The 12,999-nt window shown below is 44.7% G+C and overlaps 1 protein-coding gene across 13 annotated transcripts in view; it reads left to right on the forward strand.

Moving 5' to 3' along the window:
• Positions 1-12,999, forward strand: part of slc25a14 (solute carrier family 25 member 14) — a 57,281-nt gene that overhangs the window by 1,630 nt on the left and 42,652 nt on the right. For 11 of the 13 annotated variants that reach the window (XR_008724298.1, XR_008724300.1, XR_008724301.1 and 8 more), the window contains exons 2-4: positions 3,709-3,856; positions 9,227-9,321; positions 12,065-12,150. Coding sequence is in view for 9 of the 13 variants with exons in the window: in XM_055643413.1 (XP_055499388.1) it covers positions 3,709-3,856; positions 9,227-9,321; positions 12,065-12,150 (329 nt within the window). In the remaining 4 variants the exon portion in view is untranslated. The other 2 variants (XM_055643408.1, XM_055643409.1) reach the window with 2 other exon arrangements.

Consider the following 12,999-nt stretch of genomic DNA (forward strand, 5'->3'; position numbering starts at 1 on the left):
GCAGCAGAGGGAACATCCAGATGCTTTCTTCATGGCAGCGGGGGACTTCAACCAGGCAAGCCTTAAATCTGTTCTGCCTAAATTCTACCAGCACGTGAACATTGCAACCAGGGGGAAGAACAAACTAGACCTGGTGTACACCAACCTCAAAGATGCATATAAAGCAGCCCCCCTCCCCCATATCGGCAACTCTGACCACTTAGCGGTCATGCTCACACCTGCATGTAGACCCAGGGTGAAACAGGACAGGCCAACGGTCAAAGATGTCAGAACATGGCCACAGGGAGCAACGGCAGCACTACAGGACTGTTTTGAAACCACACAGTGGGCCATCTTCAGAGAGGCAGCAACAGACGACAGTGGCATCAACCTCCAAGAATATACTGAATCCGTCATCGCATACATCAACAAATGTATTGAGGATGTAACGGTGGTAAAAACCATCAGGAGGCGTGCCAATCAGAAACCTTGGCTAACTGGGGAAGTGTGTTCCCTACTGAGAATCCGGAATGCGGCATTCAAATCTGGGGACAACGAAGCATACAAACTGGCAAGGGGCAACCTATCCCGGGGGATCAGGGAAGCGAAGAGGCTGTACGGACAAAAACTGAATAGCCACTTCGCAAATGACAAAGACACACGCCGCTTGTGGCAGGGATTTCAGACCATCACTGACTACAAGCCCCCCCCGATGCGGATATGCCAAAGCAACCCCTCCCTACCAGATGAACTGAACGAGTTCTACGCACGGTTTGAGGTTAAAAACAGCACCCAGACACGTGCACCACTGCCATCTCCCAGTGACCAGTCGCTCAGGCTGTCCGCAGCCAGAGTTAAAAAGGCCTTCGCCAGCGTCAATCCATGCAAAGCTGCAGGGCCGGACAACATTCCTGGATGCGTTCTAAGAGACTGTGCCGAGCAACTGAAGGATGTCTTCACAGACATTTTTAACATCTCACTCAGCCAGGCAGTAGTGCCGAATTGTCTTAAGAGTGCCATCATCGTCCCTGTACCGAAGAAACCAAACCCAGCCTGCCATAACGACTTTCGACCAGTGGCCCTTACACCCATTGTAATGAAGTGCTTTGAGCGACTAGTTATGCAGCACATCAAAAACAGTCTACCTGCCGACCTAGACCCACTGCAGTTCGCCTACAAAGCCAACCGATCCACAGAGGACGCAGTCTCAACAACACTGAACCTCGTGTTGTCACATCTCGATCGGCAAAAGACCTATGCCAGGATCCTCTTCATAGACTTCAGCTCCGCTTTCAACACAATCATCCCGCAGCAGCTGGTGGAGAAGTTGGAGCTGTTGGGGGTTGATGCTGGCACATGTAGCTGGGTCCTGAACTTCCTGTCGCAGCGGCAGCAGACAGTCAGGGTGGGCAGTAGGACATCAAAAACCATAGCCGTGAGCACTGGCTCACCCCAAGGCTGTGTCCTAAGCCCCCTTCTGTTTAGTCTGCTGACACACGACTGTACTGCCAGACTCAATAACAACTTCATCAGCAAGTTCGCTGATGACACAACAGTAGTGGGTCTCATCAGTGACAACGATGAATCGGCGTACAGGATGGAGGTGGAGCTGCTCACAGGTTGGTGCAAATCCCACAACCTCATTCTTAACGTGGGAAAAACTAAGGAGATGGTGGTTGACTTCAGGAGGGCGGGGCGGGGAAACATCACCATGCATCTCTGCACATCGACGGAGCTGATGTGGAAAGGGTCAGCAGCATGAAGTTCTTGGGACTACACCTGTCTGATGACCTGACGTCCACGGCCAACACCACAGCTCTGGTCAAGAGAGCCCAGCAGCGACTTCACCCCCTCCGAAGACTACGGAAAGCAGGCCTCCCCACCACACATCTACGGACTTTTTACAGGGGGACTGTCGAGAGCACACTGACATACGGCATCACTTCCTGGTTCGGGAGCTGCAAGGCGTACGAACGGCACCAACTGGACAGGATAGTGAAGACCGCAAGCAGGATTATTGGTGCTCCACTCCCCTTCCTGCTGGACATATACAAGAAGAGATGCATCAACAGAGCCATCTCCATCATCAAAGACCCTTACCACCCATCACATGACTTTTTCACCATCCTCCCATCTGGGAAGAGGTACAGGAGCATCAGCTGCAAAACCAGCAGGATGCTCCTCAGCTTCTTCCCACAGGCTATAAGACTGTTAAATGAACTTTCCCCCCTGCCAAGTATCGCGCACAAACCCCCCACACTGCAGCAGAGCCACTGTTGTGCCGCTGCCGGTCGGAACGGCTGTTGAATGTTATTGAATGTGATTAGAGGGTTAAATTGTTCATGACTGTATTTTAATTTTAATTGCTATTTATTTTGTAACGAAAACTGAACGGACACTGGTTGAGAAACGTTTTTTTGTTTCCTCTGAGTATGCGAATACTCAGGAAATGACAATAAAGATTTACAATTACAATTACAATTACAAAGTACCAGAGCAAAAGTAGGCTACAGGTTTTGGTTATTGAGTAGAGCTACTACTCAAAAGCTGTTTTTATATCTGGCTGTGGCAGCTTTGACAGTCCGGAATCGCCTTCCAGAGGGAAGTGATTCAAAGAGTTTGTGGCCAGTGTGAGAGGGGTCAGAGATGATCTATCTATCCCTGACCCCTTTTTGCTTTTCTGATTTCCTTTTTGCTCCTTTGTTCCCAAAACTCCTCCAGAGATACACTTAATCCCAGATGCATATACCTGTCCCATGAGTCCTTATTCTTGACCAATGCCTCAATTTCCTTCGTCAGCCAAGCTTCCTTATGTTTGCCTGCTTTGCCCTTCACTCTAACAGGGACGTGCATTTTCTGAGCTCTTGTCAGCACACTTTTAAAAACATCCCACTTGGCTAATGGAAACATAGAAACATAGAAAATAGGTGCAGGAGTAGGCCATTCGGCCCTTCGAGCCTGCACCGCCATTCAATATGATCATGGCTGATCATCCAACTCAGTATCCCATCGCTGCCTTCTCTCCATACCCCCTGATCCCTTTAGCCACAAGGACCACATCTAACTCCCTCTTAAATATAGCCAATGAACTGGCCTCAACTACCTTCTATGGCAGAGAATTCCACAGATTCACCACTCTCTGTGTAAAAAATGATTTTCTCATCTCAGTCCTAATGTTCCTTTCCCCTCGAACAATCTGCTCCATTCAACTTGAGAGACTTTCTCCTATACCCTCAAAGTTGACCTTACTGTGTTACCGTGCTAAGGTTTTGCAGAAATTACTTAAATGACAACAAACCCGTCTCATTGATATCTCTTGTGATTTGAGGGTGGTGAATCTGTGGAATTCTTTGCAACTGAAGGCTGTGGAGGCCAAGTCAATGGATATTTTTTAAAGCAGAGATAGATAGATAGATTCTTGATTAGGTACGGGTGTCAGGTGTTATGGTGAGAAAGCAAGAGAATAGTGTTAGGAGGGAGAGATAAATCAGCCATGATTGAATGGCCTCATTCTGCCCCTATTACATGACCCTATGAATATTTATTTGCCTTGCGAATCATTTTATGCGTTCACTTATCAATTGGCTCCTAAAATGTAAAGACTAAAATTACCGGCTGACATTCTTCAGCATGTAATGTGACAGTGGATTATTATAATTTGTGGAACTACAATTTGAGTTTCCTTGTCAATATTGAAGAAGTAAAAAGCTATTTCTTCCATTCTGTTAGGCACTTTTCCAATAGACCTGACAAAAACCCGACTGCAGGTCCAGGGCCAAACACTTGATTTGCGCTATAAGGAGATTAAATACCGAGGAATGCTGCATGCTCTACTTCGAATATGTAAAGAGGAAGGATTGAGGGCTCTGTATTCTGGGTAAGTGTAAACTAAAGGTCTTCTTTGAACACTTGAATGTGCCTCTATTATTCCCTCAGTTGTGTATTCCACAACCGTGACTAATAGCCTTCCTCTCAAACACTTCTCTTTTGTCAACCCCACATCTCTGGAGTAAGTGATTCACACTTAACTGCTAAACATTCAGATTCCTAACTCCTTTTACCTCCCATCTCCCCCTCCTTCCAGTGATGTTTTTGGAGCTGCTGACTATCTTTGCTGTTCTTTACCCCCCACTAGAAGCTTGACATTTGACTCTTAAGTTGAAGGTGCACAGAGTTAAATGTGTACAGTTAATCATGTATGACTACATCAAGTAAGATCAAGATCTTATCTCTGAATGGTAGAACTAACTCTCAATGGTTCATTTTGAAGGTTTCTTCACTGCAAATCACAGTCTGAAATCCTTCTCTGTATTTCAAAGCCAGTGGATGTGGTGTATTTGGACTTTCAAAAAGCCTTTGACAAGGTCCCACACAAGAGATTAGTGTGTAAAATTAGAGCACATGGTATTGTGGGTAGTGTATTGACATGGATATAGAACTTATTGGTAGACAAAAGTGTTGGAGAAATTCAGCGGATGCAGCAGCATCTATAGAGCAAAGGAAATGTGTAACGTTTCGGGCCGAAACCCTTCTTCTGAAGAAGGGTTTCGGCCCGAAACATTACCTATTTCCTTCGCTACATAGATGTTGCTGCACCCGCTGAGTTTCTCTAGCAGTTTTGTCTACCTTCGATTTGCCAGCATCTGCAGTTCCTTCTTAAACATAGAGAACTGGTTGGCAGATGGGAAGCAAAGAGTAGGGATTAACAGGACTTTTTCAGAATGGCAGGCAGTGGCTAGTGAGGTGCTGCAAGGCCCCGGTGCTGTGACCCCATTTGTTTACAATATATATTAGCGATTTAAACGAGAGAATTAAATGTAACATTTCCAAGTTTACGGATGACACAAAGCTGGTTGGCAGTGTGAGCTGCGATAAGGATGCTATGAGGCTGTAGGGTGACTTGGCTAGGTTGAGTGAGTGGGCAGAAGCATGGCAGATGCAGTATAATTTGGATACATGTGCAGTTACCCACTTTGGTGGCAAGAACAGGAAGGCAGATTATCCTTCTCTCCAGAGATGCTGCCCTTCCCACTGAGTTACTCCAGCTTTTTATGTCTATTATCTGAATAGTGTCAGATTAAGAAAAGGGGAGGTGCAACGAGACCTGCTTGTACATCAACAATGAAAATAAGCATGCAGGTACAGCAGTTAGTGAAGAAAGTTAATGGCATGTTGACCTTCATTGCGAGATGATTTGAGTTTAGGAGCAGTTTACTGCAGTTGTACAGGGCCCTGGTGAGACTGCACCTGGAGTATTATGTGCATTTTTGGTCTCCTAATTTGAGGAAGGACGTTATTACTATTGAGGGAGCACAGCGTAGGTTCACCAGGTTAATTCCCAGGATAGCGGGACTGATTTTTGCTGAAACAATAGGTCGACTGGGCTTGTTTTCACTGAAATTTAGAAAGATGAGAGGGGATCTTATAGAAACATATCAAATTCTGAAAGAATTGGACAGGCTAGAAACAGGAGAAATGTTCCCGATGTTGGGGGAGTCCATAACCAGGGGATCACAGTGTAAGAATAAGGGGTAGGCCATTTAGAACAGAGATGAGGGAAAAACTTTTTCACCCAGAGAGTTGTGAATCTGTGGAATTCTCTGCCGCAGAAGGCAGTGGAGGCCAATTCACTGGATGTTTTCAAGGGAGAGTTAGATTTAGCTCTTGGGGCTAAAGGAATCGAGGGATATGGGGGAAAAGCTGGAACGGGGTACTGATTTTAGATGATCAGTCTTGATCAAATATTGAATGGCGGTGCTGGCTCGAAGGGCTGAATGGTCTACTTCTGCACCTATGTTTCTAAAAATGTAGAGGTCTTAACAGAAGATTTGGTTTATATGTAAATGTTATTTGGGTAAGGCTTGGCAAGTTGTGTGATAGCCATTTCTGAACGCTGTTAAAATTACAGAATGCTGTTAAATAAAATGCACATCCTTGATGTGTCCCTGTATTTATGCAGCATTACACAAGAACACAGTCTGTGCTGGAGTCATCCAAGTGGCCTCTCAATCCTGCCCCGCTATTCAATTTGAGAATGGATGATCCTTGCTGATCCTAATTCTTCTCTGTCAGTTCTCCATATCCTTCCGTTCCCAGATCTTTCAAATATTTATCTGGCTGCCTTAAATATATCGAATGATCTGGCGACCACCAGCCTCAGGGTCAGAGAAATCCAGATATCCCCCATCAGCTGAGTGAAGAAATTTCTGCACATCTTAGTTTTAAATGACTGCCTTTTTTTATCATCTGTCCCCTAGTTCATGACTTTCCCACTTGTGAAAACACCTCAATAACTAGCATGTCAAGCCCCCTTAGGATCTTACTAGTTTGAATAAGGTCATCCCTCGTTCTTCTGAGCTCCAAGAATTACATACCCAAACTGTCCGGCCTTGCTTGATAGAACAACACTGTCACCCAGGAATTAGCCTGGTGAATCTCCTTTCGACTATCTCCAATATTAGTCTACCTTTTCTTAGACGAGAGGATCAAAACTGTGCACAGTATTGCAGATCATTTACAACACCTCTCTGAGCCAAGCCATCATACCAGCATGCTTCAAAGCCACCACCATCATACTGCTACCCAAGAAATCCCCAGCCTCAACACTGAACGACTACCGGCCCATAGCACTCACGTCCATCATGATGAAGTGCTTTGAAAGGTTGGTCAAGGCCCATATAACATCCAGTCTCCCCTCTACACTTGACCCATACCAGTTTGGTTACCGTCCCAACCGTTCCACTGATGATGCCATAGCAACAGCACTCCACCTAAGCCTGGCTCATCTGGAAACCAAAAACAGTTACGTGCGGATGCTGTTTATCGACTTCAGGTCCGCCTTCAATACAGTCATCCCCCAACATCTGGTGAATAAACTCGGCGAAATAGGCATCAGCACCCCACTATGCACCTGGTTACTGGACTTCCTCACTGACAGACCACAGACAGTAAGAGTTGGCAAAAACTCATCAGAGACCACCATCATGAACACCGGGGTTCCACAGGGATGTGTGCTGAGCCCTCTGTTGTTCACGCTGATGACTCGTGACTGTAGTGCCAAACACAATTCGAACCACATCATCAAGTTCGCAGACGACACTACAGTGGTGGGCCTCATCAGCCACGATGACGATTCAGCCTACAGAGAGGAGGTTCAACAACTCATCAACTGGTGTGATATCAACAACCTTCAACTCAATGTCAATAAAACAAAAGAAATAACTGTGGACTTCAGGAAGAAACACACAACACACACCCCACTTACCATCAATGGCAGTGCAGTGGAGTCTGTGAAAAGCACCAAGTTCCTGGGAGTGCACATCACAGATGATCAGACAGGGTCCACCAACACCATCTCCCTTGTCAAGAAGGCACAGCAACGCCTCCACTTCCTTCGACGGATGAGGAGAGCTGACCTCCCCCCTTCTGCCCTCACGACTTTTTACAGGGGTGCCATTGAGAGCATTCTTACCAGCAGTCTCTCAGTCTGGTATGGCAGTTGCTCTGCTGCTGACCAGAAGGCCCTACAGAGAGTGGTGAGGACAGCGGAGAAGATCACCAGATCACCCCAACCAGCAATCCAGGACCTATACCCATCTCGCTGTCGCAAGAGAGCAAGCAATATCATCAAAGACACCACCCACCCAGCACACAAACTGTTCACCCTCCTACCTTCCGGTAAGCGCTACCGCAGCATGCGGAGCAAAACCACCAGATTCAAAAACAGCTTTTTCCCTCAGGCCATCAGACTACTCAACACACTTAAGAAAATTCCATGAACAGTACCCAAACAAAGACAAACAAACTGTGAAAATAACTTTGGCTCAATGTCTCCAGTACGAAATTTGCACTTTTTCTATATTGCACCTTTCATTGTTGCACCCTTTTTAAAATACCTCAAAGTTTTTGCTACATTTTGGCACACTGTGAATATTTTAATATTTTAAATAATGTAATGTCTATTGTCTATTTTTATTGGTATGTTGTCTGTGTTTTAAATATTACTTGCACATTTGGAGTATGGGGAAACGTAATTTCAATCCTCTGTGTAACTACTGTTGCATAATTGAATTGACAATAAAGTTTACTTTGAACTTTGAACTACTTTGAGATGAGACTTTACTAACCCTGTACAACAGAAACAAAATGTTCCCATTCTTAAACTTCAACCTCTTCACAACAGCCACCGGTGTTTTTCCCATTTGCCTTTTTAGATCTGCCTAATAACATTTTGTGATTCAGGTGTTCGAACACCTTAATCCCTCTGAATTTCACTCTTTGCAGCCTCTGTCCATTTGCAGAATAATTTCTTTTGATTCCTCTTATCGAATGGCATGATCTTTCACTTCCCAGTATTAAGCTCCATTTGGCAGGTTTTCACCCAGCCACTCAGTCTGTCTATATCCCATTGCCGAGTCATGTTGGAGTAGCAACACGGTTTTAGAAAACAGGCTGCTATGTCTAGAGAAGAACTGCAGATGCTGGTTTAAATCGACGGTAGACACAAAGTGCTGGAGTGACTCAGCGGGACAGACAGCATCTCTGGAGAGAAGGAACGGGTGAGGTTTGGGGTCGAGACCCTTCAGTCTGCTATGTCTACTAGTGCTTTAATGGAAGAATGTATCATGTATGAAGTGATACATAGAAAACCAATATTGATAGCAAATGGACAAAATGCTATTTCTGGGAGCACACTTGTTTGGCTATTTAATAGCAGAAAAGTTGGAAATGCTCATTAAACTGCATCTACGGAGAGATAGGCAGAGTCACATCTTTCTTTGGAATATTTCCATTTTCCGTCTTCATTTCAGACCTCCAACATCCAGCATTTTGCTTTTAGATACGCGACTAGAATGAAGGAATAGGCTGCAAGTTTGGATTGTTAAGTTCATAAGTGATAGGAGCAGAATTAGGCCATTCGGACCATCAAGTCTACTCCACCTTTTAATCATGGCTGGTCTAACTTTCCCTGTTAAACCCATTCTCCTGCCTTATCCCCATAACCACTGACGCCCTCTTCCTCCTTAACGTCCTCCTAGTCAAGAGTGTTTAATTGTCATATGAACCGAAAACGGAGCCATAAAACTCTTACTTGTGGACATTGTTGCATCACTTTGAGCTGTTTTGATGGAGGCTGGCACTGAGAGGGTTAAGATGGGCTGGTGCTGAGCCAATATGGGACAATAGCATCATGAATATTTCTCAAATGCAGGTTAGTTTGTTATAATATCTTTATCTCCTGATACAGCATTAGCCCAGCTCTGTTGCGGCAAGCATCCTACGGAACCATCAAAATCGGAACATACCAAAGTTTGAAACGCTTGTTTGTCAGCTGCCCAGAAGGTTAGTTTTACTTAACATGAACATTTGATGATTTCTCCAGTCCTTGTACAAAGTGCAACCCTACACCACACAGCTTCTTCGTCACGAAACCCACCTCTGGGTAACGTGCTGCAGTTAGCAACTGATCTGTATGTTTTATTCTCCTCGCTTTAAAATGTCCTCTCTCTTACCTTAAACCTATGCCCTCTTGCTTTTGATATGCCTACCAGGGAGAAAGATTCTAACTATCAACTCTATCTGTACCTTTCATCATTTTCTATATTTCTATCAGATCACCCCTCACCCTCCTTAAATGGATACGGATAACAAAGCAGCTTCAGCATGGTTACAAAGCTGACTTTAGTTACAACTGCCCGTGGAAAACTTCCCACCTCTGTCATGTCAACAAACAAAAAGCCAGGATCCAATTAGTCTAAATACTACACCCTCAGCCTATTCTCAATGTACTGGAAGATGTTGTTAACGGCGATATCAAGTGATCATGCCAATACCTCTAGAAGAGTATTGCTTCTGGCATGCTTCTGAATGCCAATACCTCTAGAAGTTTAACAAAAACCTGCAGCTGCTGGAAATTTGAAACAGATACAACAAATGTTGGGAATACTCAGCTTCTGTGATGAGAAAAACAGAGTTGACCCTTCAAGTCTGACCTGTAACAACGGTTCTGATGCAAGGTCGTTAACCCTGAGACCTCGTAGTCTAGGTCCAAACAAGACCATGTTAAAAGGCAGCCTATGTCCAGTGTGACATCAAGGAGACTTGGTTAAAAATCAATCTATGAAAAAGAATGAACTGGCTAGAGTCATATGTCACATAAGGACAACAGGCACATAAAAAATGGCACCACCTACAAATCCCTCCTCATATTGCACCATCCTGATTTGGGAGCATATTGCCATTGCTCTATCAATATTGCATCTATAGTCTTGTCGACTAACGAGACGAAGGAATTGAACCAACTCCAGGGCAGTTACAAATAGCTAGCTATAGATTGGCAGTACATGTTGCTCTTTCTGACAATTCTGAGTAAAGAAGACTATTGGGAACTACATTATACTGTGACTGGGGCCAGAATGTCAGCGTGATAGTGGAAACACAAGACTAGAGATGCTGGTATCTGGAGCAAAATACAAACTACTTGGGTCAAGCAGCATCTGATGTGTGAGAAGAACATGGAGAGCTTTGGTGGGAAAAGGACACGTCATTAAAATATGCTTCAAAATTGATCTAACGTTTTGATTCAAATGTTGTTAATAAGTCAAATATAGGTGAGAAAGAAATTCTAAATCGCTTTGATACTAACTGTTAACTTGATGCGCTAGTGCCAATGTGACAAACAAACTGAACATTTCAAATGATATCGTCAGCTAGATGTGGGTAGTGATCACACAGTGACACGTGTGATGTGGGTAGTGATCATAGTGACACGTGTGATGTGGGTAGTGATCATACAGATTCAGATTCAGATTCAATTTTAATTGTCATTGTCAGTGTACAGTACAGAGACAACGAAATGCATTTAGCATCTCCCTGGAAGAGCGACATAGCACATGATTTGAATAAATAATAATAAGTGTCCGGGGGGGGGGGGGGTGGTGATTGGCAGTCACCGAGGTACGTTGTTGAGTAGAGTGACAGCCGCCGGGAAGAAGCTGTTCCTCGACCTGCTGGTTCGGCAACGGAGAGACCTGTAGCGCCTCCCGGATGGTAGGAGGGTAAACAGTCCATGGTTGGGGTGAGAGCAGTCCTTGGCGATGCTGAGCGCCCTCCACAGACAACGCTTGCTTTGGACAAACTCAATGGAGGGGAGCGAGGAACCGGTGATGCGTTGGGCAATTTTCACCACCCTCTGCAATGCCTTCCGGTCGGAGACAGAGCAGTTGCCATACCATACTGTGATGCAGTTGGTAAGGATGCTCTCGATGGTGCAGCGGTAGAAGTTCACCAGGATCTGAGGAGACAGATGGACCTTCTTCAGTCTCCTCAGGAAGAAGAGACGCTGATGAGCCTTCTTGATCAGAAGGCTCATCAGCATACAATGACATGTGTGACGTGGGTAGTGATCATAGTGACACGTGCAGTGTGGGTAGTGATCATAGTGACACGTGCAGTGTGGGTAGTGATCATACAATGACACGTGTGATGTGGGTAGTGATCATACAATGACACGTGTGATTTGTTTACTGCTGATCATCAGTGTTAGCAGTTGTCCGTTAGCTTCATAATGAAAATATTTGTGTACTGTAAACATCTAGTCAGTTCTCCAAGCTTCTCAATGCCATTCTTGACGAATAAATCTTGACTTTGACTTTGGTAGATATGTGGAGACACAGGAAACTGCAAATGCTGGCATCTTGAGTGAAAATAAAGTGTTGGGGGAACTCTCCAAGTTGGAGAGAAATGAACAAATGATTTTTCAGTCTGAAGAAGGAACATGATCCGAAACATTGTCTGCCCATTTCCCTCCAGAGATGCTGCCTGATCCACTGAGCTCCTTCAGCAGTTTGTTTTTTGCTTATATATATGTGTTTCATTGGATACCAATCCCATGTAATAACTTGGGGAGACTTGGTTTGATGAAATGTATGATTCAGTCCAAAAGCAAAGCATTCAGCATTGTGGTGGGTGCAACATTATTTATGAATGTTTATTTTACATTTTAATATTTATACCATTTATTTTTAAGTTATCATTTTATTTTTTGGTTTGCCGTTACACTCATACAAGTGCACTCATTTTACAGATGAAGCCCTGCTTGTAAATGTTGGCTGTGGAATTCTTGCTGGAGTAGTTTCATCCTCGATTGCGAACCCTACAGATGTCCTAAAGGTACAGTGGTAACATTTTCATGATGGTATATTCTGAGTATACCATGGTATACACATGGCCGGCAGTCTGAAGAAGGGTCTCGACCCGAAACGTCACCCCTTCCTTCTATCCAGAGATTCCGCCCGTTACGCTGAGTTACTGCAGCGTTTTGTGTCTATCTTGTGTGAATTGATCTATGGGTTGAGAAGCTTGTGGGATAGATTAACACTACAATGCTTCTCTGATAACAAAACTTGCAGGCTGCAACACAGTGGTACAGTTAGGAGAGCTGCTGCCTCTGGTTCTGCCCGTGTGGAGTTTGCGCATTCTCCTTTAGAGAGGACCACAGGAGATTCACGATGCTAATCCCAGGATTGAAAGTGTTGGTGTATCATGAACATCTGTAGCTCTATGATGTCACGGTGACGGAGCTAATAGAACCCCACAGACCCAATTTCAATCCTGTCCTCTGGTGCTGTGTGGAATTCCATATCATAAGTGATAGGAGTAGAATTAGGCCATTCAGCCCATCAAGTCTAGTCTGCAATTCAATCATGGCTGATCTATCTTTCCTAACCCCATTCTCCTGCCTTCTCCCCATAACTTCTGACTCCCTTACTAATCAAGAATCTGTCTATCTGTGCCTTAAATGAACGTGAAGGAGTAGCGGCCCCAGCACTGAACCCTTGGAACTCTGCAAGTCACTGGCAGCCAACCAGTAAAAGCCCCCTTTATTGCCACTCTTTGCCTTCTGCCATCCAGCCAACCTGCCATCCATGCTAGTATCTGCCCTTTGATACCATGGGCTCCTATCTTCCTTAGCAGCCTCCCATGTGGCACCTTATCAAAGGCTTTCTGAAAATCTAGGTA

Source organism: Leucoraja erinacea, chromosome 12, assembly GCF_028641065.1.
Source record: "Leucoraja erinacea ecotype New England chromosome 12, Leri_hhj_1, whole genome shotgun sequence".
Lineage (NCBI taxonomy): Eukaryota > Metazoa > Chordata > Chondrichthyes > Rajiformes > Rajidae > Leucoraja > Leucoraja erinaceus.